The sequence below is a fragment of the Alligator mississippiensis genome, chromosome 13 (genome assembly GCF_030867095.1).
Source record: "Alligator mississippiensis isolate rAllMis1 chromosome 13, rAllMis1, whole genome shotgun sequence".
Classification (NCBI taxonomy): domain Eukaryota; kingdom Metazoa; phylum Chordata; order Crocodylia; family Alligatoridae; genus Alligator; species Alligator mississippiensis.
In genome coordinates, this window is record NC_081836.1 from 4,924,028 (window position 1) to 4,937,523 (window position 13,496).

At 43.4% G+C, this 13,496-nt stretch overlaps 1 protein-coding gene across 2 annotated transcripts in view; it reads right to left on the reverse strand.

Moving 5' to 3' along the window:
- Positions 1-1,443: 1,443 nt before the first annotated feature.
- The window catches only part of CAPZB (capping actin protein of muscle Z-line subunit beta), an 88,620-nt gene continuing 76,567 nt past the window's right edge, over positions 1,444-13,496 (reverse strand). The window contains exons 7-10 of one of the 2 annotated variants that reach the window (XM_014601975.3): positions 7,775-7,840; positions 6,481-6,557; positions 4,967-5,079; positions 2,208-2,296 (exon numbers count right to left, since the gene is read on the reverse strand). In XM_014601975.3, the coding sequence (XP_014457461.1) occupies positions 4,977-5,079; positions 6,481-6,557; positions 7,775-7,840 (246 nt within the window). In that variant the 3' untranslated portion in view covers positions 2,208-2,296; positions 4,967-4,976. Of the gene's footprint in view, positions 2,297-4,966; positions 5,080-6,480; positions 6,558-7,774; positions 7,841-13,496 lie in introns of both variants that reach the window. The other variant, XM_014601978.3, reaches the window with a different exon arrangement.

Consider the following 13,496-nt stretch of genomic DNA (forward strand, 5'->3'; position numbering starts at 1 on the left):
TCTGAAATTCACTATTATTTTCTTAAAGGGGGAACTTTAAAACAGATCACAGAATAGTTAAAACTGGAAACAGCAGGAAGGAGCAGCCAACTCCCCTTGCTAGGTCAACCTGCAGTTTCAAAACTATGGAAGTGCTTACAAACTTCGATCCAACTTCAAACGTTCCTTGTCAGAGAATCAAACAGCAACACCACCAAAGAAAAAAAGCTCAAATGTTTCCCTGGGGCTTCCCAACTTTAAGGCAAGGGCATGTGCAGTGACTCTCCTGCCCCAGCCCTTGCCTCACATGAGGCAAATTGGAAACCAGAGGCCCACAGATGAACACTTTGGCACAGTGCCTAACCGCATGCAGATGTGTGAATGCTAAACAGGTCACCTGGAAAAGCACAATTAGAATAGAAAGGGCACTTGAATCAATATTAATGCCTATAGTCTCATCTCATATTTGCATAGAAATCTCTCCTTTGAATGGCCCTACCAGCCACATGCTGACAGCCTGCAAGGCATTTATTCTCATTGTATTTTCCCCGGATTAGGAGTTCGTTATAACCCTGAAGCGAATGGACAAGAGCAGGCAGCAGGTCTGTAGCTGTTTAAGAGGAGTCTCCAAACACCAGAGAAATAAGGTTTAACAAGCCCATCAGGCCACATTTTCAGCTCAGAGCAGGGGGCCGAGTTTGGCTGCGCTCCACCAAGGATCACTTCCCTACAGCTGGGCTACAGCTTCAACTGAAGATGGACCATCGCCACCTGGCTACTTCAGCAACAGGGTATTCTCCTCCAAACTGAACTAAAGACTATTGTGAGAAGCCACGGTTTACATTTCCAACAGCAAGAATATCCTTCAGGCCACCAGTGCAAAGTACAGAACCGAGGGAAAGCTGAACAATGGCCTTCCATCACTACAGCTGGTTCGAGATGTCCGCATTTCAAATCTGCCACGTGCTGGTGGACTAAAATGCCTCTTCTCCAAACGTGAGCATTTTAACGGTGTGCGTTAAACGTAGCGGAGGGAAAGCCTGATATTGTGACTCTTTTCCGAATACATCTGTTTTGCGTTTGCTGCGTGCCTGAGGCATGGATCCCAACACGCAGCAGGGTGCCAGCACCCTGGTGCCAACGCTGTGGAAATATGGCAAGCTAATGAACAACAGCCATACTGCGCTGGCGGGAGGCACTCCATCTGAGAAGCGAGCCTTTCCTTCCAAACAAATCCAGTTCAGCTCAGCTAGGAACAAAAAGCTTCACTTGCTTTCCATGACCACGCAGGCTAGGTGGTCGTCTGGATTCACCAAAACCTTTGACGCTTGCTTTTTGTTTGAATTGCACCTCGAGATCTGGATGCAACTGCTGCCACGGAGGACAGCATCCGGTACACGAACTCCAAGCCGCTCGACAGAAAGGAACGGAGAGAAACAAGAAGGACGCCAAACTGCACACTGCTTCCCGGGATTTTTTTTATTTTTATTTTTTGTTGTCATTTTTTTTTTTTAAGTTTTTTTTTCTTTTTAGTATGGAGGCTCAAGTATAAGATGTAGATTCAATTCAAGCTTTACAAAAAAAACAAAAAACAAAAATAAATCAAAACAAAATCCCCTTTTGCATTCCATAAAAATTGACAGAAAAGCGCCTTGGAACCAGGCTGTAGAAGAGCAGAACTTTCAGCAGGTCACCAAATCAATGTCCCCTTGCACGTCTGGTTGAGTCAGTATAGTACAACACCGAGGAACACCCTCTCTTCCCTCCCTCCCGCCAGCCATCCCCTGTGCCCAGCCCCCAAACATACGTGGAATAGGTTTTTCCAGTTCTTCCGCTTTCACACACCACAGTATTTAATAAATTTTTTTGTTTTACATTTTTTACACCAATGTAACAAAAGGCAGGAAGGGGAGGAACAGACAAACAGAATGATTGGTGTTTATGCATATAAATGGGGGAGGGTTGAAGAGAAAAAAAAAAATAAAAATACATGACTTCTACGGAAACAGAGTCTAAGGTCCTGATAGTAAAATGGGGTGCAAAGTAGGCCTCAGAGACTGAAAAAGTTTGTACAGCTTTATTTATAGGGAGAAGATGGCATTGCATGGATAGTACTGAATGCAAACTGTGACATGACGTAACAGAAAAAGGGGGGCAGGGGAGAAAATGAATTTTCTAAGAAAGGAATCTAATGAGTGCATGGCATGTCTTGTTAGCATGAAGAGTATTTTAACTTTGCTGCTTTCTCTTCAAAGCCTCCACCAGGTCATTTTTAAGAGCTTCTTGTTTTGATTTGTCTGCAAAAGTCTGCACAGACCTGTTGGGAGGAAGGAAAACACAAATTAGAAGTGGTGCATTTAAAGCAGGAATTTTTAACAGGTCTTTGGGGACTGAAGCAATAGCACAAGCACGTCAACTCAGGCTCAGAGGAAACAAATTCTGCTTGCCTGGAGCAAACATGGAAGATGGAAATAAAACGGAGCATTTTTGCTAGTAACCAAAGCTAAGTTCACTCCAGCGGGGACTGCACCAGAAGATAAAAAGCTTCCCCTGAAGTTCCACTGTGCCTCCTGCTCCTGGAGGAAGACTTCCAATATTTACACTAGAGTTTGGAAGTGTCCAGATGTAACTTGGACAAACTCAAAATGTCCATGAAGTTAAGACGGGATAGTATCTTATAGCAACTGTGAAATGGCCCAGATGGTGGGCTCTCCATGTAGTAGAAATAAGAGTTCAGATAAACACGTCAACCTTTCCCTTCCAAGGCATTCACCACGGACAGAAAAGAACCTGCTGTAACCAGGCATTAAACAAGCAAGGCTTAAAGTAGAGCTCAAATGAGTTGTCTGAACTCTTGACTTGAGAGCAGCTTCACGGACTCCACCGCCACATGAAAAATGTTCCATTCGGGTCTATTTGCTGCACAACGCACAGCTTTAAATTCAGCTAGCTAACTAGGCACCTTCTGCTTACAGTTTCAGCTGATAAAAAGTGCACATTAAATAGCTGCAATTTCTAACAAAGTGAATCCTTGTGTCTTCCGAATGAGCCATCTGCCATGTTGGGAGCAAAACCCTTTTCCATTGTGAAATGGAGGACAGTTAACCACAGGCTTCATCAAGGATTTCCTAACAGAATTTAGAGAAATAACATTTCAAATCTGGGACTCCTGGGGTGGTTCTCACTGGTACGTATGGTGAGGCCAGAAAACGGTTCTCAAATACTGCTCAGGGGCTCAAGAGGAGGAGAGGAGGTATTTTCATTCCCAAGAAAATTAAGAGCGACTGTCCTCTTACTTTCTAGAGGAATGCAGAAGATCTCCAGAGCAGCCACTATCAAGCTGGGGGTTACAAACCCCTTAGGGGCAGTGAGCCAGAGATCAGGGAGTCAGTTTGAGAAAAAGTTGAGAGCCACTGCATTAGAATCCTTTCATTTTTTTGATAACTCTTTCTTTTTGATTTATAACAGAGGTAGTTCTGATAGCTGCTGTCACCTCATGCAGCTCATGGGAAAAAATATGGTAATACAACTCTGCTTTATACACAGGTGTATTTCTCGTCGTTCTTTTATTATTTGGGACAGAGAACAGGCAAAAAGTTTGTTCTTCACGTATCTGCTTATTCCTCACCTCAAGTGATCAGATACAGCTGTCACTATCAAAGCCACTGAAGTAGAACAGAGGTGATAAGAGTATTGCAGGCAAAAATAAAGCGCTGGTTTTCTTTTAGTAGAAGCCGGAAGCTAGAAAGAAAAGCCACACAGCTGGGGCACCGTCTTGGAGATGTTTAAGATGGCCATGGCAAAGTATCTTGTTGTAAACACAGCTTAAAGATCGTAAGAGATCCAGCTATGCAGTAATGTTAATCTGATAACGCATCTTTACAAATCCCAGCGTTTTTGTCCCATTAACAGCTCAGGAAGCCACTGGCATCCAGTTTAGCTGGACTTGGCTTCATATGCTCTGCATTTCACACCCTCTCCTGTAGGCATGGCTATCTAGTTGTGCCTGGGTGTTCTCTCCTGTAAGCAAGTCCATTGTCTGTGTCAGTTATTTTCCTAATGGTATTAGGAAATATTTCCATTCTCTTGTCTCTAGAGAGTTCTGCCACTTTTATAAAAAAAAATACATACATTTTACATTTAAATTTGTCACAGGTTAAAAGTAATGGTTCTTGGCCATTATCAACAAACAGTGCATTTTCCCCTTCGTCAGCTAAATGGGTTTAAGACAACATCTGTAACTCGTTAGGAATTGGAGTGGAAGGTTAAACTGGCCCAGGTTAGTCACTGCCATGCATCCCAAGCAAATCAAAACTCTACAGTACAAGAGCAAAGCCCTTTGCAAGCTGTGCAGAGCACAGGCAAGTGGAGGCTAGAAATGTTTCAGTAGAGAATGCATAGAGCTGAATTTTTAAGCTCAAAGAAAATCCAAGACAAGGCAAAACAGAAAATTTGTGAGGTGCGGGGATCTGCGAAGATTGGGACGTCTCTGGAAGTATCACAGAGGTGCTTCGCCACAACTGAAACGACAGTCGTTAACTTCCAAATCTTTCCTCCTTGCTTCTCAGAGAAAAAGGGAGTACTTGAAGATTATAGGGAATGAATTCATTATGGAACCTGTACAGCTGATGTTAGAGTCCAAGAGTTTCCAGGGACAAACAGAGTACAAGCTAACACTACTTTGAGTACGTGACTATCTGCTGTATTTCTTGCCCCCACATCTCAGTGCATGAATCTCCAAATAAGGAGGTGGGAAGGGGAAGGGGAACTTATGTGTGCGTGTGCAGAAAAAAAAAAAAGTCAAGGCACTAGCTGGTTTTACGAGCCAAGAACCCTAGGGTGAGACACAGATTAAAAACTGGTCATCAGTCTGCGACAGTTACGGGTTAGTTCTGGTTTCAGTAGTCATGCAGTGGTAAGACAGCCTGTTCTTGGCTGGGTGAGTCTGGATTTAGTGCCAATCGTCACACCTCACAGGCAGGGGTACCTGGATTGGTTTAGTTATCAGGCTGGATGTAGATCTGGCGCTGGGTCAACACTTGAGAAAGTTCCCTCTGCAACTGCTTATACTTTTGGTTGTCGGGGATAGCATCAATAGATCTACAGAGAGTAGTTCAGAAACGAGTGAAGTAAAAGTAGGGAAAAGAACAGTCAGAGGAACTCAGTAACACAGATAGGTGGCAATCTGGAAACCACCAGCAGCGAGCTCAGGAAGAACAAGCGTAAATACACACGAGTCAGAGAAACAGGGGAAAAAAAGTGAGGAGGAAAAGCTGAACCCAGATGCACCGGGTGGTAAAAGGTTCCAAATGGATAATGGCATCGATGCACAAAATAACAGTTCTTTTCAACTGAGCCACAGAGGGACGGAAGGACTTGATTCAACTACAGTGCCTTTCCACAAGGTTCACAAGGAAAAGAATAAATCATATATAAAGGCTAAATGAAAGCTGCCTGGCAAATACCCTGCACACCAAAATGATGCATTCGTGCTTTATCCATGCTGCTTTGGGTAGTCTGTCTTTTGTTGAAAAGGGTATTGTATGAACAGAGCAAGAAATTCAATTTCCAAACCTAAACTTTCATCATAATTTCATTCAATTTCCAAACCTAAACTTTCAACATGATGAAACAACTCCATCGGGTTCAGGTAGCTGTGTTCATTTCAGCCATAGTCATTAGCAAGGCACAGGTCCATCAGTACTGTATTTAGACCAGACAACAAGACCAAAAATCTGGGAACTGGCATGGCTTGCCAAAACCCAAAGGGGACGTGAGCCTCTGGGTCCACACCCAGACTTGAACTCACAACCTTCCCACCCACAGCTCAGCACACAAACCCCTGAGCCAGACATTTATACCCAGTGCAGGGCAGGACTGCTGATTTCTTTTACTTCAGCACAGAAAAGAGATTGTCTTCATTCCAGGGGCTTACTCCAAATTAAATTTAGAATGATTCAGCATTCAAATACTTCATAGCTTTGACTCCTCCCCCAGCCCCACAAGAGTTTAAAGAAAAACCAAATTTTGGTGTTACTTAGCAAAAAACTTCCTGACTAAGCATGATCAGGGGGTCAAACTACAGAAGTGTACAGCAGGGTCATTCTCTTCATCTGCTCTAGTAAACTGCATTTTAGCCGAGGGGTCACAAGGAAGACTAGGAACCCTTTTTGTAAAGCACAAAGCTCTATTCACAGACTCTCCAATTCCCTGTCATGGTTTGACTTTGCAAAAAGATATATGAGAATCAGGAGCTAGAGGTTAAGGTGTTGCTGCAAATTCCTGCAGTTAAAAAGGTATGGGGAGAAACGTTCCCTAAAAACACCGCCCACTAGAGAGTTTTCAAAACCAGCGAAATGACTAGACACATGGAAAATTTCCAAAGGGACGGAGAAGCTCTAGAAAAACAAAGCCACATCACTGCTGGACTGTGAAGGGAATAATAATGGGAAGAGCGAGGACCACGTGGGCTTTAAAAACTAGTTGTGGAGAGTCCATTACCTCAGTCCATTAACAATGTCCTTTGTTTTTCCAAAATAAATCTCATTCAGCGTACTTCTGATTTTGTTTTCCATGTCCTAGAAGGAAGGGAGACGTTAAACGGTTAAATCACTGCAGTTGTTTCTACTTACGCTCCCATGCGTAGCTCTTGCCGCTGCTCAGTTAAACTGCAGAGATACAAATACTTCCCATAACAAGGTTTGGCCAATTATATTCCCATATATAATCATTCTCTTAAATCAGACATGTGCTCTCCCCACAAAACTCTTAATTAACAGTTATGCAATTCCCATTAATGTCTAAATTCAACTCCCTTTAGTGTCTGATGACCATAAATACCTGTCCAGGGCCACAAGAGGGCAGTTTCTGTACAAAGATATAAACCTTTTTTTTTGTATTCCACTGCAAATAGGACACTATTCTCTATCCCCGCTCTGTAATGCTTATCCACAACACAAAATAAACTCTTAGGTTCTGAGTTAGCCATTTAAGACCCATGAAGATCTTACGAAGTCAATTTGATAATCCAACTTGTTGTAGAGCACAGCAGCTATACCAACTTGTCTCCAGTTTCGGAAAGATACTGCCAACCAGCATTGATCCCTTCGCCCAGCTCCAGTTCAACCCAGTCAGAAACACTGGTCTCCCTTCCTTTGACAAAAAGGCCCAAATTAAATGTGCTTTATGCATGCTGCTTTGGGTAGTCTGTTGAAAAGGATATTGTATGAACAAAGCAAGAAATTCTGCATCAGCAACCAAATATTGCTCCAGTTCTAATCCAGTTGAGGATACAGGACTGATAATGGCAATAACACCAAGCACTATAAGCAGCAACTCTTGCACATTTAATGAGCACTTACTCCAGGCTGACATTTCTGCTAAAAGGGCAGCTCTGTATGCTACAACATAGCTCTTAAATAATTCTGTAAAAAATGAGGACTGTAAAAGTGACTGTGTGGGTGGGAAAATGTTTAGTAGTTCTCAGGAAATGACTATTTCATTTCTAGGAAGGTTGCTATTGTATTGACTGGGAGACTGTTTGCATGGGAGAAAGGTGAGGAAAGCACCATTACAAACCATGCAGGGAAGGGCTTTTCACAGTTAAGAGCTACTACAAAGCAGCCAAGGAGCCTTAACCCAGACAGAGAAGAGTTCTGGGGAAGTTTAGTCCAGATACAAAATATGATTAGAGTTTAATACAAAAAGAAACAAACAAGAAGTTTGGACATACCGGGCAACATACGGGCAAAAAGTTCTTGGGAGACCACACCTGCTATGGCTCCAGTGTACATACCTCTACCAAGCGTCCAATATTGGCTATGTGTGGAGAGGAATCGCTCACAGTCTCGTCTTTCTCCATCTGGAAAAAAAACACGTGCAGCTGTAATGAAGAAATGGAGGTAGCAGGGGACACTGGCAGTTCCCCTCACTAACACTGGGGATGGGAGAATGAAGTAAAAGTAGAATTGTGGAGTAAAACGCAGCTTCATCCGCACGGTCAGATATATCGAGCATATGGTTTGTTAGCAGGTTGGAAACTCCCAGAGCTACTGTTTCACAGAGAGGAATCGCGGAGCCAGTGTCACGAGAGATCAAAACACCAGCCAACACAAGCTCTCTCGTGTGGAGCAAGGAATCTGAAGACTGGATGCCTCCAGATGCATGCCTCCTTCAAAGATTTCTCACTGCAGTCCTAGTTCACCCAAAGTAACCCTACTGCCCCATGAGATCTGTTGGCACCAGCACCCACCCACCACCACTGCTTAAACAAAAAACAGGTGGACATTACAGGATGGCCATTCATGGTCTATTATGTGACTGCACTAGATCCATAATACAGCATACAAGTGTCCTTTGGTGGGGAACACAAAAGCAGTCCAAATCTGAAGCCACTAGAGCTGCTGATGAGGTGCACATGTGCATGGTGCTCAGTCCAACAGCTGGAATGCGTCCTTGTTGAAAGCAGCTGTTTCTTTTCATCTTCATCTCAGTGCTATTTGTAACAACTTATGGGGGGACAGCCTATATTTTCAGGATTTCCTAGTGATCTTCACCTTGGAGATTATTTTTCATCGGAAGTGGGAAGAAAAGAGTAGATGCCCTAAGCTGCTGCGTTTTGGGAGGGAAAGACCAGACCTCAACCAGATTAGTGATAATGAAGCCTACTACCAGCTTTCAGCTGCTATGGATGAAGGCGCATGGAAACAGAAAAGTCCCAGAACACACACTGAGAAAACATAAGAGACCAGAAAATGCTTGGTATCGAAGGTTATTCTGCAGGGCACTCTCAGTTAACGTCATGTTTAACATGATGCTCCTGCAGCCAAAGACAAAATCCAGCCCTGATCTTAACATTATTGCTTTAATGAGCCAAATTCCCACATTGCCTTGTTCAGTGCTGAGTAAAGCTTGAACAGGTGACCAAGCAAACTGACCGAGACTCAAACCACCACTCCCTACCAAGAACGAGTGGGAGGCCACGTAGTGCAATGCCACGCTCCCTTCAACACATTCGGCTATGTCTAACGTAAAGCACAATTCAGCTGCAGAACACAGCCAGCCCTATGTGATCTGTAACCTTGCAGTGCTAGTGAAAAGACTGGCTCCTCTGCCTAATTTAGGAGCTGAAAGTTCTTCTTACTAAATATAGACAAACTGCAAAACAATGAGCATCAATCCCAAGACAGGCAAGTGATACAGATGTGCTGAAACAGCATAACGGGGGGAAAAATGTGGTGGGAAGAGCACTCTTCAAAGACTTTCAGTAATCCCACTGAATTCCCTTATCCATCTGTTCGCATCCTTCCCTCAGGGTCAAAGTCTGAAAACTGAGAGCAGCTACAGGTTCCTTCTAATAAGCTATGAGACTAACAAGCCTGAGGGAGCATGTCATTTAGCTGGAGCCCTGAAGGCAAAAAAAATAACCTTACAGGCAGGAGGAAGGGGAACAAGCACATTTCATTCTTCCCGTAGATTAGAGAGTCGGATTGTTTACATACAATGGAGACGCGCTGCCGAGAGAAAGGGTCCGGTTTCAGCGGAGGGTGAATGTAAATCTGAGCTAGACAAACACACATGCATTATGGTGAGGTTGGGGACTATCAGCAAATCGAACAAATCTGGGGCACGGTGGGAGCTGGCACTGGCCGGTTTACTTCCCACAGGCTCCCCACCGAGTCTGCTCTGCACCTGGACAGGCCTTGCTTGCTGGCAAGCGGCAGAATCTGAAAATAGAATTATTTTTGTAAACCGTGTATTATTACGTCTCCGTAAAATCTGCTGCCAGAAGGAAAACATTTTTCTACGCTGTAGAAGCCCAGATGTTACGAGAGGCTGCTTTAATGGCGTTCTGAGTCAGTACACAGCCATGTTACACAAACAGCCGGATTCCCCCCCCCCCCCCCCTTAAAAAAGGTGCCTTCAATGAGCTATCGCTGTCAGGTTTGAAGAAAAAAAAAGAATAAAAGCCTACAGCTGTTCTAAAAAGGGGGTGATATGCTTTGAGGGGAAATTCCGTTCTGTAAACCGATGTTAACAAGCAGCTCATCTTCCCACTGTCACTCCCCATCTGCTGATGAGCTCGGCCAAAAAAGCTAACACTCCAGAAAGCCAAGTCCAATCTACACGTCCCAGTCACTCCTCTCCCATCCGAGAGATACACTGGCTGGCTTCCTTGCCTCATTTCTCCAGCCATCTGCTACAAGTCTGGCTCCGAAGGAAGTTAACTCTTCTGGGTATACTAAGCTCTGGATAGCCGAATGGAGAGTTGGGATGTCTTGTACACAGAACACACCAGCTGTTTGCTGCTGGAGGAGCGCTGTCTGGGCTTGCTGCAAGTGTTACTTGCAGAAAAAGTGGCTATGAAAGAACTAAGCCGGATAAATGCTTCAGTTCATCGTGAAACTGCCTGAAAACCCAAAAAAGATAAGGAAAAACATTAATCGGCATTACTGCTGAGTTGATGACAACGTACATGGCTGCTTTGGAGATGGAGAAATACAAAATGTCCCCAGTAAAACCCAACCTGACTGGTTTAACTCAAAGGTTTGCGAGTCTCAGCTGATGGACAGAGTCAAGTGCTCACGTGGAAAGAGAGGTGTGGAAGTGTCTGGATACCACATAAAAGGTGAAACTTGGCAATTTTCACCAAGTTTAATTTTAAATTTAAGCCAGATGCCTCAAAGCAAAATGTGAGGATGCTAATTTATACACCGATGCTACTAGTTTTACAGAACTCTACTGTAAAACTTTTCTGATCAACGCCTGTAAACCTACCAAAAATTTAACTACCTGTATCTTAGGTATTCACTTTCTCTTTCCTCCAAATTATATATTCTAAACCTTCAATTTCCTACTGGCTCCCTGTTAGCCTACGTATGCTCTTCTGTGCTTCTGCACCCTTTCCCTTCTAACAGTACTACATGAATGGACAACAGAAGTCAAACACATTCATCTGAAGCAGAAAGAACGCCCTGTGCGATCACGGTTAAGTGAATCTTAACCGTTTCATGCACCAAAAACAACTGATTTAGTAAAGCAAGGCCAAGAGTGAGCACCTCCAGGAATGGCGGCATTTACTAGGAGGGAGTAACAAGGACTGTGATCATCACGGTTTCTAAAAAGACCTGTCTGGTGGAAGCACATTGTTCTACTCCTCACTTAGTCCTACAACATCTGGAAGTCAGTGGGATAGGTCTTTACTTGAAAGCTCAACTTGATGAAAATATATGACTTGCCTAATTGCAGAGTACAAGCCTGGGAGGATTTTCCTATTACGATAAATGGCAGAAAGCCTCTGTTGGTGTTTTATTGCACAACGATATATCACAGGGCACTTCTTTCCTGAACACAGGGAAAGCTCAGCTTGCAAAAGACCAGCCTTCATCCAGCATTGCAGACATTCCACCTTTACTAGCGAGGATTTCAACTCTAAAAAAAAAAAGTTAGCACACATCTGTGGTGCTTTAATCTGAAACCCCAGGCTACATTTCCCCTACAGATTTATATCCTCCCCTTCCCACACTTCCCGATGTAAATAAACCATAGCTCTGGAGCCAACTTTTTTCTCAGCAAACTGGCACTTCCTTGCAATGTTCAACCTCATTTAGGAAAAAACACACCGGTTCTTTGTGTGTCAGAGTCTCAGAAAGACACCTGTTGAGCCTTGCCTCTGAACTGGGAGCAAAGTCCTGTCCAACCAAGTGCCCTTTTCACCATTTGCTTGGAGCCTGAAGGTCCCACCTACTTTGCATAAAATGAAGCAGGGCTGTGCAGCTGCTCATATTTAAATCAAGCGCAGCCTACTGAAGTTGTGCGTCTTTGCCCCTCAAAAAACAGAAGACCACCAAAAGCAACTGGGCGTTTCCAACTATGTCAGACAGATGCAGCACAAAGATCCAGGCTTGGATGAGATTTACCTGTGTGTATTAGACAGGTATAAGAGCTGCCCCCTTAAACTTTAAGGTGGAGGTGGCACGATTTGCTTTCAGCTGTTTAATCCCTCAATCTGCCATCCTCAGTCAAGGCAGCCTGTATACAATCCCCTGATTCACTCTGTCCCTCTCCAAGTTCCAACCTCAGCCCTCGTATTTACAAAAGCCTGCCAGTGTTGGATGCGAAGCTAGGAGTTACTTCCTCCATCCTGGCCTGCACTGCTTCCACTCAGATCTCTCTTGAACAGCGCCCAAGTTTGTCTGTTGAACACAAAGTGCCTGGGACAGCATCCCTATTTATCCATTGACGAAAATAAAGCATCCCTGCTAACATTTCATGCACTCTGGGGGAAAGACTATGGTGACAAATCAATCTTTTCTCCTTTCAGTCCAGCGGAAACCTAGCTCTGTAATGTTGCAATAAATCAGGTGACTGCTTCTAGTGTGTAAACAGATGCATGAATACACGGTTAAGGATTAAAATACTACTACTGCTATGCAAATTCAATAGAAAGTTAATCTTATACCTAAAAAACCTGCTTCTGCACAGATTTGTGTCCAATGTAAAACAGATCACATTGGTTTAATTCTCTCTGAGCCAAGTTAAAATATAATCAGTGGATCATGGGAACAGAGTTGGTCTTGAAGCGGTTAATTCAACATGTGAAAAATTTTAGTTTTTGATATTTTTCTCCAGCTCAAGTGGAGAGAAAAACCCTGTCACACTCAAGCTGAGAACCCCAACCACCAATTCCAGAATAAAGTCCCTATTAAGACAGTTACTGCTATTCATTTCAAGGAATCAAGGTGTTTTGGTTTGCTCTTCTTTGTTTTTCTTTTTTTGGATGGCTTTATAGCGTAACTCATGTATTTTAAACAGAAACAGGGGAGATTTTTTTTTCATTTAGATAGCCTCACATCTAAGAAAACTAGACAATTTACAAGTGCAAATTGCTATTGTGATACTGAGAGATGCAGACCTGCATTGTGTATTTAAGTACTGAAACCTTTAAAGCCATCAAGGACTCTTGTTTGGAGTTCAATGGATAGAAACAGGTAGGGTTTTCATGCAAGCAGAGAGAGTGAATTAACAATGCCATTAAGTTCACACAGTTAAATATTTTACCTCCAAAATAATCTAACCAGAACACACCATCCAAACTGTCCTAGATCCCATGGTTAGGATGCTCAAACAAGCAGTGACATAAGGAAAGACGCCTCTAAAATAAGCATTTGAGAAGTAAACAGTTATTTCTCAGAATAAGTTTCTCTCTAAATAATGTATACACATTATTTAAAGAGAGAGCCCAATTTCCAGATCTGCAGTCTGATTCCATAGCAGAAATGCTTTAAGGTACTATTCCAAAGAGATGCCATAGAGTCTTTGCTTCTTTTTGGCTGGCTTCATCTGGAACAGAAATCTGGAGAAGGCTAGGACAGCTATTCTGAGACCTGTGCTCGGCTAAATGGAAGTGACAGTGGAAGATGCAGGGAGCACAGAAGGGTTTCAAAGGCAGCCAAATTCCCAATATCTAGATACCCAACAGTAACAGCAGTGCTGGGCTGACCACCTCAGCCATGGAG